The following is a 12,868-nucleotide window of genomic DNA, read 5'->3' on the forward strand; positions in this document are numbered from 1 at the left end:
TCAAAATCAGTAAATGACTGTTAACCAATACTAGCAAAAGTAGAAAACCAGAGGCCAAATTATTCTCAGGCCTATGTTTCATGCAAGAGAGGGATGTGTGTAAGATGGTAAAGATGGCAATTGAAACAGTGCTGGCCCAAATGAGGCTAAACGTCACTGCAGGCCACCACCTGCTCTTGTACTGGCTGTCATTGAGGGCAGATTGTGGGCTCCATCCCTTCTTCTGGAGAATGTCCCCTGCCTGTCCCTGCCCCCAGAGCTGGACTGCAGCATGCTGCCAGCATTACTGATGGGCATCTTAACTGTGAGCGTCATGGCATCTGGGTACCAGTTCTGGCTGCAGTGTATCTAGGTCCAGAGGGAGAAGTTGAAGTGATCCTTCTCCTGTAGCAAAAGCAAGGTAGCCCAAATTAGGCTGGAGCCAGGAGCTTCTGAGAAGCTACAAATTGATGTCATGACTCTAGAGAAATCTGTAAATTGACAAGCATTCAAATAGTTTCTTGGGTACCTCAGCCTTAGGGTTTTTTTATCCAAAGCACATAATTACAGGCAAACAAAAGTGAAGAATAAAACAGCTTTGAAACTAAATAATTCATTGTGTTAAAACATGTGCTATGAGTTCCAGCACTCAGGATGCTAGATTTAAAAGGCAAACATTAAAGAGATGTTAAAAATATCAATATTAGAATCTTGCTATTCATGTTGCGGTCACTGATCCTGTAGAAGTTAGAGTAAGAAAACTGAGAGTAAGGGTATAAAATGCCCACCTGAAGGTGAAGTTTGTATTCCTCTGATAAAATTGTCCATATTACAGGTAGGCAGACTTTTTCCAAAAAGTACAGAGCTGTGGTCCCTACACGCTGCCAGTAGCTGGAAGGAAATGAGACAATTTAACCCTAAGGGTGTTCTGTGCTTCCCACAAAGTGCTGAGTACCCTCCAATCCTTGGGATTCAGATGGTGTTGCCCAAGAATGAGCTTGAAGCAGTGATAGGGTGTTTTAGGCAACACGAGCACAGAAGTTTTACGTGAAACTTCCTCAGAACTCATGCAACAACTTATTTCCTGCGTTGTGTTGCTGCAAAAGCAGTATTCTTTTTTTGGGATTACCTTTTATTTTGGTTTCACTAATCTGCGTTAATAGCAAATCATTTATGAAACTGAAGCATAGTATTGCATTTTTCCAGGATGAGGATTGATGGCAGATTGTTTCTACTTTGAGCACCAGCTCAGACTTCTATCGGTATAGCTACTGTCAGAGAGATTCCTGTGACTTCAACTAGGACAATACATCCTGCTGTACTAGTTGGGAATATTATTTGGGTCGTAACAGGAGGATCATACACTCATCATCTACGTACTCATGCACACATTTCTTCCAGTGGAAATTATGCAGAAATGATCGGAAAATAAGCATCCTATCTGTTGAGCAGTAACTGTTCTCGAGTCCTTGTTGGTCTATCTGCTAACCATGCTGCATGGCCTAATTAGCATGAACCAGAGCCAATGAAAGCAACGTGTGTGTGGCCTTCAATAACTTGAAGTGTAGTCAAGGAAAATAGAATGGTGTGGTTTAGAATCATTATGTTTGTATAATAATGGCATTGACTTTTATGTTCATATATTATTTCAAATGATTCTGACCTCAAGACATTTTTTAAGATTTATTAATTATCCTAGAAATTGACAGTGTTGTCTTTATAAAATTATTGCTGTTAGATTGACTAGTAGCAAATGCTCTTTTAATGTTAAGCTTTATTTGTTGATTTCAACTAAAACCCAGTTTAAAAAAATGCCTGAGTATGTTTTGCTTCCCTTATTTTGAAACAATATGTTTCTGTTTAAAATCTTCCATGAAAGGTTGGGTGATTTGGCCCCAGTCTGTGTATTGCAAGTTTATCAATATGTTCAGAAAGCAGTAATTGCAGATATGTTATTTTTGCATGTGTTCTATGATTGCTCTTTTCTTTTTTTCTTTTCTTGGCCTGCATGTTTGCTACTACAGGAACCTGCTTGGGAAATCAATGGCAACAGAACAACCTTCAGTCCTCTAACTAACACAGCGACTGGGCCTATGGGTAGTGTTTTAGCAACCAATGGAACGTTTTCAGGCTACCTCAACAAGCAAGAGATCAGCTTTTCAAATAGCTCTTCCTACTTAAAGACTACCACAGTTAGATCTTCCATGTCCTCTCAGTCTGTGACTCCTGACATTTCACCTGCAAAGAGTAATCTAGGTTCAAAACTAAGCCCTGTACTGACTGATGGCAATAGCCTGATACAGCAGCTGAGCCCTGCAAGGCAGTATAACAACCCTATTGGCCTTTACTCAGCAGAGACTCTAAGGGAAATGGCTGAGATGCATAAATTAAGTCTCAACCGAAGGGCTTCGGAAGGTGGACTTCCTAGAGGGTAGGTAACATGGTAAAATACTTAATATTTCAATAAGTAAAGAATTTGCTGAAAAAATGAATGTAACTGTACCTACCCTATTGTGCATTTGTCTGGTAATCATGATTAAGGTCTGGAACAATCATTAAATTTTCCAGTACCCCCCCAAAACATATATAGTACCATTATAGAATAACTCTTGGTCTTTGGTATCTGAATTGCAATATGGATTGGCAATAGTCACCAGAGCATGAGAAGGAACGCTATGACTGAAGTAACTGTGATCATCCCAGGGTTTTGGCATTTAGCGATTTAAACTAATGCGTGTAGTAACCAGGTATCACTGTTGGCTGTTACAGAAGCTGCTAGAAAACAGATCTGATCTTTGGTACTTTCCTAAGGAGAAATTGCTTTGACCATCAAATTTGTCAAATTTGCTAGTCTGCTGAAGTGTCCTGCTATAATTCCTGCCTTAATGTATTGGCTTTCATATGCAAAATGAGTCAAAATTGCTATATTTTGAATCCTCTGGTTTGAACATTGTCCATCACATCTGTTAGCTTTGCTCTTAACTTGTATGTAACCAGGAATGATCTCTAGATACCACCCAGATAGCTTGATCCCCTGCTGTCAAGGCTTTCTGTGTTACTGTATTGCAGAGCAACTGTTTTATTAGTAGTGAGGAGCTTGGACTACAGTACATGAGAAAAAGCATTGAGTAACAAGTTTTCCTAATTTTTCTGCCTTTATGTATTAATTTGCAAACAAATTTCTAATTTGTTTATTTGTGTTTTTTTTAAATGAAGATAAATTTCTTATTGTGAATATGGGAAAAAATGTACTTTCAACACTAGGGACTTGGCTATATGGAGAGAAACAAAATTCAGACAACCTGCTTGAGGTCTGATAGCAAATGCATATTTTCAAGTACTTTATATCCCATTGCAGAAGCTCTTTGCAAGAGTAAAACCAAGGGGTTTTAAGTTGTAGCAAAGTAAGGGTATTTTATCCTTTTATAAAAGAGCATATATACATGTTCTGGATGATTCGAGTAGTTTAGATGATTCATGTAACACTCTTGAGCACTGGACATTAACAATCCTAATTATCTGAAAAAATCCTATCCTTCCCTCATACTGGATAATTAAGAAAGGCAATTACTGTTTAAAAGAAAATAATTTCAGTTAGTAAGCAAGATCAGCAAAATAAACCTTAGAAAGCTTCCCTCTTAATTGACAGTTTTTCTTGAAGAAAACTAATCCTTGTTTTATTTCAATGTGCAGAGTTTCCTGGGAGTATATCTCACTATCTTTCTCCCACTATCTTCACAACCCTTCTTAACATCTGCAGGGGTGAGGGTGATGGGCCTGTATTTTGGATGGCTCAGCGTTCTGACTATTTCTGTTATCAAAATTTAATTAACTGCATCCATCACTCACCGAAATCAACATGAACTATTCTGTTGTTTCCGGAGGGCATTGCAATAGGGCTACATAATGACAGTAATTGTTGGGGTGCAAGAAAGGTGTACCTGCAGAATACACTTCACTGTCTTCACTCTGCTGCTTTTCCATGGTTTATGGCTCCTTTATATGTACATGTTAGTGCATGCCTGTGGCAGTGCACTGAATTACAAAGCAAGGTTCTACCTTAGAACAACCATCTGAGATTTTTTTTCTTTTAGTTTGAACAAAATTTTAGGGCATTGCTGTCTATCTGCCTGCAATATCTGTAGCACTGATGAACAAATCAGAAAATTTGTGAGAAATCATCTAAATGTTTTGTTAAAAAAATTCAGCCTTTATCCTGCAGCCCAGGAACAATCTAAAAAGATGAAAGAGCCCAGAAGCACTAAGTACATGTGTCTTTTCAGGTAATTCCTCTGAGATATCAAGAATTGTACATCTCTGTTTACATGCAGAGAAAATTCAGAGTTCAATAATCCTGTCATTCCTACTCCCATTTGAGTGTTACCCATGAAATGCGAGACATCTTTCCTACTGCTCTGAGGAGAGTAGCATGGAACCTGTAACTACCTTGGGATTTGGTATCATCCATGATAGTCTCAAGTTTGTTGTGGATATATGTGAAAGACTGCACAGGGAAAGCACTGTGAGCTTTGCAAAATCAGCTCTGGACTTTGTTGTGGACATGCTTACCATATAGGTACAATATGCGATGCTGAATAAAGATTGTGAAATTGTGGTGCTCCAGAACAGAATTGATTATGCATTCATGAACTTAGCAGTATGGTAAAAGCTATAAGAAAATTCAGGTTTGGGGGATGCTCTTAAGGTATATTTCATAGTTCAGTTTGGTGTCCTTTTCACCAAATCATTTAAACTTAATTGTGTGAATTGCTGTTAGAGGTTTAGCTAAGCCCTTTGGAAAATCCTGTCAGAAAGCTAAAATTAATTTTGAGATTATTTCCTTGATCTGTGAAGAGTAACAAGGCATCTGTTCCTCTGATACACTTTTACATTAAAGCTTTATCAGCTTGGCCCAGGGTGAAGAATAGGGGTGGCCTGTTAAGAGTGTGGAACTTGATGTGCTGAAAGCTCTGGAAAGGGGAGTATTAATAAATACGAAGAGTGAGTCATAGCTTGTAACATGTGGTTCTTTTTCATTCCAATGTAAGTTATTTTTCACATTGTAGGTCAAGGGCAGTAAATACCTGTCCCACAAGTACATGCCAGGTGGCTTGGGTTACTAGCTTCTTACGGTGTGACCTCTGTGAGCAGCAAGTTGGGTGTTTCATACATGTCCATATTTAGAATCAAGCTAAAATAATGTATGGCTCTGAACTGGAGAGAATTTTCTCATCACATACTGAACATAAGGAGAAGTAAAGCTTTATTCTTTTTAAAGGAACCTATAGTAGCCTTGTCACATCTAAAAAATCTTCACTGAGACATGTAGCCGTTGAGCTGTTCTTAGTGTGCGCACATAAGGATTTTTATCTTTGAACATATTTTTATATGCAAACAAGTGGTTCCTCTAATTAAGGTGCATTTTAGGAATGGTAGTTCTGCCTTTAAAATATTATTTTATGTGTAAGGCAAAGGCCTGGGTTAGAAGATTAAAGCAGTCATCAGAGTCCACTTCAGAAAATGATACTATTACCCTGTGTTTCGTTGTAAATGAGTGCCCAGCTGTCCTGCACATACCTAAAATGGATATAGGATCACTGATGTGCTTACAGGCTATCGCTTGTTCCTAATATATCTCTACTGGTTCGTGTAACAGACCGATATATTTGGCTTAATGTAGGGTTTATAAAGTTAGAAGAATATTCTCGAATCCAAGAGTCTGAAGCACAGAAACTGCAAATGATGATCTGTGATTGCTTTTCCATGGAAGTGCAAAGCCTTTACTGCAGCTTTGGCTCATTAGAGTGTTTTTGATCATGAAAAAGGCACCTGGATGAGCCAGTGCAAAAGGACTGTATGTAAAAAGAAGCAGTAATATCAAAGGTTCTGCAAGGCAAAAGCAGAAGGAGACAAATCCACTTTGAATGTCACTCTAACAGTATAACATTGCTGTCCTGTATTTCCTGTATTCTGCTTTCCTATATGTCTGTATCAATCCCAGATCCAGAAATGTTACAGAAGGAAGTTGGAAGGTTCAATGCCCAGTTCTGTCAACAACATTCTGTGCAGCTAAATAAGAAATGTTTATTAACTGATCCTGGACTCTCTTTATTTTGTGCAAAATGTGAAGAATTTCTCTTTACAAAAGAATATCAGAGCAATATATGAGTATTCTAAGCTTTGAAAGAACTAAGTTAAAATAAATGTCATAGCTCATTAATGTTATTTGTGCAACCAACAGAAAGTGTTATTAGCAAATAATATAATATTACAGTCTGAGCACACTATCTGTTCATTGCCCTCAGCTTTGGCCCGCATAAGGCCTACATTGAGTTTTGTGTTGTGTTTCTTTGGAATTGCTGTACAAGCCACTGTCACTTATTGTTCATGCTACATCCTGCTTCGCTGCATAAACATATGTTTTTTTTCATACTGTGTGCATACCAGATGGAAGAAAATATCCTGATAGGGATATCAAAAAAAACAGATAATGCATGGACTTGCTTCATTTCACATGAAATACATTAGGAAGAACTATTCTGAAACTGATTGGCTTACACTGCTGTTGGCATAATGTAGGTAAATCAGATTAGGCCAATAGTTTGTTAAATACAAAGGCATTTTCCTTAGTTTTCAATTTAAAACATCTACCAATATATTCTTTGGATATTCTCCAGTATGTAAAAGATCAAAAAATCGATCTTGAAATACCAGCTCTGAGAGCAGACTGAGGAGAACAGACTTCATCCCTGGATATTTAGCATCTGAGGGAAGAATATAATCTCTACCACTCATTTGCTATTTTCAGATGAAAATATACTCTGCAAATGCTTCTTTCTTCCCCTGCTCCCTCCCCCCATATACTTTGATAATAGTACTTCTAGGGATGCATAGCAATAAAATTATATTCAAGGGTCAGCCAAAATGCCATGGTACCCTACCAAGTCCTAGTGGATCAACTATAATCCCTACATTTTTTCCTTTCTTAATCTTGTTGGGATTTTCAGGCATACATTTACTTTTTTTTTCTTATTTGTAGATGGTCTGAAAAAAGCTTTACTTAGCTGTTGTAAATACCTTTTGCCCTTTGCACTCTAAAAACTATTGACTTTTTCTGTTTGGTTGGTTTTGATGTTGTTTGCTCTCTTTCTCTTCTTTTAGGTCATAACCAACACCGCTGCCAAGTTAGTATCACTTCTATATAGTGCCAAGTATTTGTGTTATGCTGTATTGTGTGAAGATTTGTTTTCTGGGGTAGCATGATCCCTTGTGTTCCTGCTGTGTCTGCCTGCAAGTGGAAATATTTTTTTAAAAAAATCTTACTGGTATGGCAAGTGTCATGCGCTGCCACTGCTGTCCAGTGGTGCTCCCTTCTAAGCACACCCCATGTTCAGCATTTCTTGGTGATGTTCTAATGCTGCAAATGGAGTTGGCACCTGAGCTTGCTCAGTTCTTGTAAATGCTTTCAGATGTTTTCATCTCCACAGGCCAGGTTTAATTCCTCCTAACTCTTCAAGTAGTCTTCATATCTTCAGGATTTGGGAAGCCTTATCTGAGCCTCTTTTGTTGTATTATTAGTGACGTATTTTTAGCCTCAACATTAAATTAATTTACAAAGCCCTACTCCCCTAAAACTCAAATTTAGATTGGTATGAGATGCTGATGTGGAAAATATCTAAAAAGTAATTTACCTTAGTAAACATATTGCCCAAACAAGAAGCAACTATTGATTTGAAAATATGATTGATCTGCTTTATTTAGGAAAGCTCACAGTGTCCTCAGCTTTGATCTTTAGTTCTTCTAAGGGCAGAGGATCGTCTCTAAATTCCCACTTCCTGTCTCTGAACTGAGTGTTGTCCAGACATTGCTGGAGACTGGGTTAAATTCAGCATAAAATAAATAATTAGTCAAATTTAAACTGACAAGAGAAGGTTAGAAGTAGTAGAATACATGAAGTTGAAATAATATTTAATGCATATAATTTACACTGATCTGGCATTCTCTGATTTTGATGAGGTGTGGGTATGATGTCATGCAAATGATGTAACTCCTTTGGAGTGATGAAACTAGCTAATTTACACTGATAATTATTCTGTTACAATTGTCCTAGAAAGCAGAAGTCACATTATAGGGGTGTTCTTAATATTGCTTTGGGATTTATTTTCCTGATCCTTTTCCAGTTTAGTAGAAAAGTCCTATTCATTTTGTAGAGGTGCTCCAGCTGTCTCTAGGGTCTTACCTCTGCCACTTTGTCCCAGAGCACAGCACCCCTTACAAACACTAATATCTTCTGTTTACTTCCAGAGTTCTAAAGAAAACTGCAGTTGAAAATCTGTACCCTGTTTTCTTATTTTTTGGGACACCCGTTAACTTCAGTGAAAGTTTTGCCTTGGTATGTGTAATATGACTAAAACCTCTTGAAAGATACCACTGAAACTGTTTAAATACCACAAGTGAAAGCCTACATACACCCCTGCTACTGTTAGGGAAGTTTAGGCTGTTCTAAGATTACTAGTTTTTGGTTTTGTAATTGATTGTAGAAACCAAATGCTTTGAACTTTATTCTTTAAAAGTGGAATATTTAACCTCTGTCTTTTCATTCACACAGTCTTCTCAGATCTTGGGTTTAGAATCTCTTCAATACTTCTAACAGTGTGGGGGACAGGGAACACTAAATTCAAGATCTCAAGGACCTGTGTGTGTTTGTAATTGTCATGTGATCGTTTAGGGTGTTACAAAGAAAAGAGATAGTTGTTAAAGTAAGAGATACTTGTTAAAGTAAGGCATGTGCGTGCTGAAAAGTCAAGAGTATAACAACCTGTACATCTCTGCACATCACTCTTCAACAGATAATGTCAGTGTAATAATAATATTATCATAGTTGATGAATAGTTAATGGAGAGATATTTTAAATGTGAAAATGTCTTTGTAAAAAGATGATTTTCACTTTTTGACTGCATAATGCAGCTTTCTGGTTCCCTCTCATAAAAATGTTGATGTGTGTAACTAAAGGCTGTGGCTGTAATATAGCATGTGCATATTCATGTGTCTGTTCCTCAAGCATGTAGCTGTTAATGTTCTATCAAGTGTTTTGAATGATGTGTGACTGTATCTCTCTTACTGTCCACCTTCAGTCAGGGCATCCCACCAAACAAAAGGCTGAAAACATAGTGGAATCCGCTGGCTGGGTTCAGAGGTGGCACATCAGCTTCGATAATCTCTGGAAGATTAAGTCAGATGGCTGCCAGTTTAACTTGATTTTCCTTTTTTTTCCATGCCGGGTTGAGGGTTCAGTTTACACGCTCACCCTCTGGGGCTAATCACGGCAGGCAGGCACACTGGTGTTCCCTTGCCAACCAGAGAAGCTGTTGTTCAGTCACATGAAAAAATTCAGTGGAAGACTTAATAGTTGATAAACTTACTGTATAATGATTCTAAACTCAAAATGAAAATTCTTCCGATCAAATGGGATTACATTTGTCAGAAGGGGGGAGATATATCTATTTCCAGCTTTTTGGGCTCAGTTAAAAAATGAAACCTTTGTGAAATATCTGTTATTTCCCAAAGGACAGAATTCTCAGGTTTGCCCAGTTTGCTGAGCATACAGAATCTATACTGCTGGCATCCTCCTGCTGCTTGGACTAGAGATTCATCTATCTCCCATAGGTTAGAGAAGAGCAGCTACTTCAGTGACAGGCAGCTGAGGTTTAGCTTGCTCACTGAAACTCCAGGCAATACTCAGTCCTAACTCTAGGACTAGAGCAATGTACAACTAGGCACTACGGGGAAGCCAGGTGCTCTTTAGCTGAAGTCTGACATTAAACTGACTTGTTCTGTTCCAATGGGAGCTTCGGGTAACTTGCTCATGGCTCAATTTCTCAAATAAAAATCTTTCCTCATAAACAGAGCCACTGGAAAATATGGTGGCTACTTTTCCAACTGCAGTTGTCCCAGTGATTGCAATATAGGATATTTTGTTCTGAGACTGAGCATTTATCATGCTACAGCAACACTTATGGCTGGCTGTCCAGAGATTTTGGGAAGATTAGTCTTTTTGAGGAAAGCTTTGAAGATTAAAAGGCACAAGTACTAAATTTCACTATGATTAATAATCCAGACAGAAAGTACTGGAACTTTCTAAATAATAGAGGACCTGACATCTGATCATCCTGTTGCACTTTCTAGCACTTTGTAAGACCCTTCTGAAAGAATGAATGGATCCAGTATGTAAGCTGGGAATTCTCTGCAGTATGTATGTACATCCATGGGCATGCATATACACATGTGTGTGTATGTTTGTATACACTTATATGTATATATGCATGTAAGAATAGAATTTTAATATATGTATCACATACTTTGGGATTTGTCATGATTTTTTTATACAATGACAACTGTTTCACCTTTCTTTCTCTTTATACATCTGTGAGCCAACACAAAAATGGCATCCATTAGTGCAGCCAGCTTATTTGTTCCTTGCTACTGATGGTGTCTCTTATCCTTTGACCAGCAGCTTTTGTGGTGAGATGCCATGAACAGACATGCATGCTCCTCTGTTGGTGCTTTTTCTCTCACTGAACTGTCACGCCTTTCTCCTTTCTTCCCCTCCCTTGCCTGTTGAACCTCATTCCTGCACAACCCAGCACGGAGCTCACGGAGCGTTTCAACCCCAATGTCCTGAAGGACTCTGCCCTGTCTACACACAAACCCATTGAGGTGAAAGGCCTGGGCGGCAAGGCTACTATAATTCATGCCCAGTATAACACCCCGATCAGCATGTATTCCCAAGATGCTATCATGGATGCAATTGCAGGCCAGGCACAAGCCCAGGGTGGAGAATTTGCTAGGTAAGGTCATTCCTTGTGTGGAATGCTCTTTGTCTGCATGATACGGCTAACAGTCCCTATGTGTGTAACATGGAAGCTCTTCCTGGACTCTTTCTTCTGAAGTATCTTACATGTGAAAAATACAAATCAATCCTAGGTAGTGTTTGAAAGCACTTCATTGTCTTGAAGTTAAAAGGGTAGATAGTTAGAAAATGTAACATTTCTTTTTTGGTATTCTTCCTAGAACTGGTAAACTGCACAAAATATCTAGCGCTCTGTATATGACGTTTGTTAGCTTTTCACTTACGATGACTGTGCTCTGTAATAACCACTGTATTATATGCATAACGTGGAAAGAACAGGAAAGAGGGGGCAGAATTTCTATTGATACATGGAGAGCGCAAAATATTTATTTAGTACTGGCTACTGTTTTATTCTTCAGAACGGAGTGTTGTGCTGTATTATTCCTGTCCCTAGTTTACATACAACACATGTGTCTTACACATATCCTTTGGACTATGGCAAAATCCATTGATCTTTAATAATTCTGCTTTTCCAGTGCATGTTTCTGGTAATCTTATCTCATAAACTTATCCACAATTGTTAAGACTTAACTGAAATTATATGTGCGATGAATGTAGCTGGGTTTCTCTCTTATTGGGTATCTTTCTACCCAAAATAGAACTTACCTTCTTTTCATGTGACACCAAAATATAGGTATAGCAACACACTTTAACATAGTCTCTTTTCAATATGTTAGCTGCAGGCTTATTCAAAATGTAGGTGTTTTATGTATTTGCTTGTGCTCCTTTTTACTGGCCATTTCTTTTCTGTTTTTTTAAATTATTTTTTTTCCCCACTGATTTTTTGCACCAATGCTACTTTGTTGTTCATCACAACTTTCCCTAATGATGGATCCTGAACAATACCTTTAGTTGGTTTTGACCATGACTCAGTGAATCTCCACAGGTGTAAGTAGACTCATATTTCCAATTAGCAAAAGTACAATAAAATAAGTTCATTCTATCTGTGTTCTTTATACAGGTTCACATTTTTCATAGGCATGGATTATATGAGACATTTTATGATATATTGGCATTTTCTACTAAATGCTGTAACATTATATAATGCAAATAGTAACGTTTAAAAATTTTACCTGATAAGTGATCAGAAGATTATAAAGTTTTTCACTGCTGAGCACATGGATCCTTTTCATTTTACAAACAGCACATTAAAAGAATCTCTCAAATGCAGTTCCAATCACAGGAATAGCTCTGCTGGACTGGAAAACATCATCATCTTTTCCCACCTGTGGAGGAGATCAAAACACAGTGTTGTGGGGAGAGGAAAATGCCCTTTCTAGAAAATCCCAGATAGGGTGAGAGAACTCTAAAGAGTGCAACTAGAACTGGAAGATCAGAACACTTTCCAGGGGGGTTACAGATTTGTCTTCACATGTAAAATTGTAAAGAATCTGAATCATTAGAAAGGCTTGAATCATAAATCATGAGGTGGTACTGAATTATATTAGTATATACATATATCTTGAAAAGAGCCAAATGAATGGATACAGAGGTAAAAAAAAAAAATAGATTTTCACGGACTGTTGAGTTGTTGCACCAGTAGCAGCCAAGAGCGGTGTTAAGCATCACTAACAAAAGCTCTGTTCTAACTTTTTTTCCATATTTTGAACATGGAATCCACCTATCTCATGGGTGTTTTTGAAATGAGATGATTATTTCCATTAATCCTTTTGTATCAGACAGCTCTAGCAGACCATTGTTCTTCACAGACAACTCCATGACTATGTTCTCCCTGTAATGCTGCAAAAAAAATTTATGTGCAAGATCCACTATATATATAGCTTTTCTTTCATTTTGGAATGTGACTCCTAAGCCTGACATTCACCTAGCCCAGAAGAAACTAATGCTTCTATTCCTACATGCAGTCAGGTGCAGGGGACTCTCTACTGTGCTGTGAGCTACAGCCTGTTTTGTAATTCCTTTGTTTTAAACTCATAATACTTAGTGACTAAACAATTATCTCAGTAGCTTGTTTTATTA

The 12,868-nt window shown here is 37.9% G+C and overlaps 1 protein-coding gene across 10 annotated transcripts in view; it reads left to right on the top strand.

Annotated features, from left to right (window-relative positions):
* The window catches only part of LDB3 (LIM domain binding 3), a 130,611-nt gene that overhangs the window by 62,343 nt on the left and 55,400 nt on the right, over positions 1 to 12,868 (top strand). For 6 of the 10 annotated variants that reach the window (XM_074874430.1, XM_074874429.1, XM_074874431.1 and 3 more), the window contains exon 5: positions 2,004 to 2,410. In XM_074874430.1, coding sequence (XP_074730531.1) covers positions 2,004 to 2,410 — 407 coding nt within the window. Of the gene's footprint in view, positions 1 to 2,003; positions 2,411 to 7,140; positions 7,164 to 10,622; positions 10,827 to 12,868 lie in introns of all 10 variants that reach the window. The other 4 variants (XM_074874432.1, XM_074874436.1, XM_074874439.1 and 1 more) reach the window with 2 other exon arrangements.

This window comes from Strix uralensis, chromosome 7, assembly GCF_047716275.1.
Source record: "Strix uralensis isolate ZFMK-TIS-50842 chromosome 7, bStrUra1, whole genome shotgun sequence".
Classification (NCBI taxonomy): Eukaryota; Metazoa; Chordata; class Aves; order Strigiformes; family Strigidae; genus Strix; species Strix uralensis.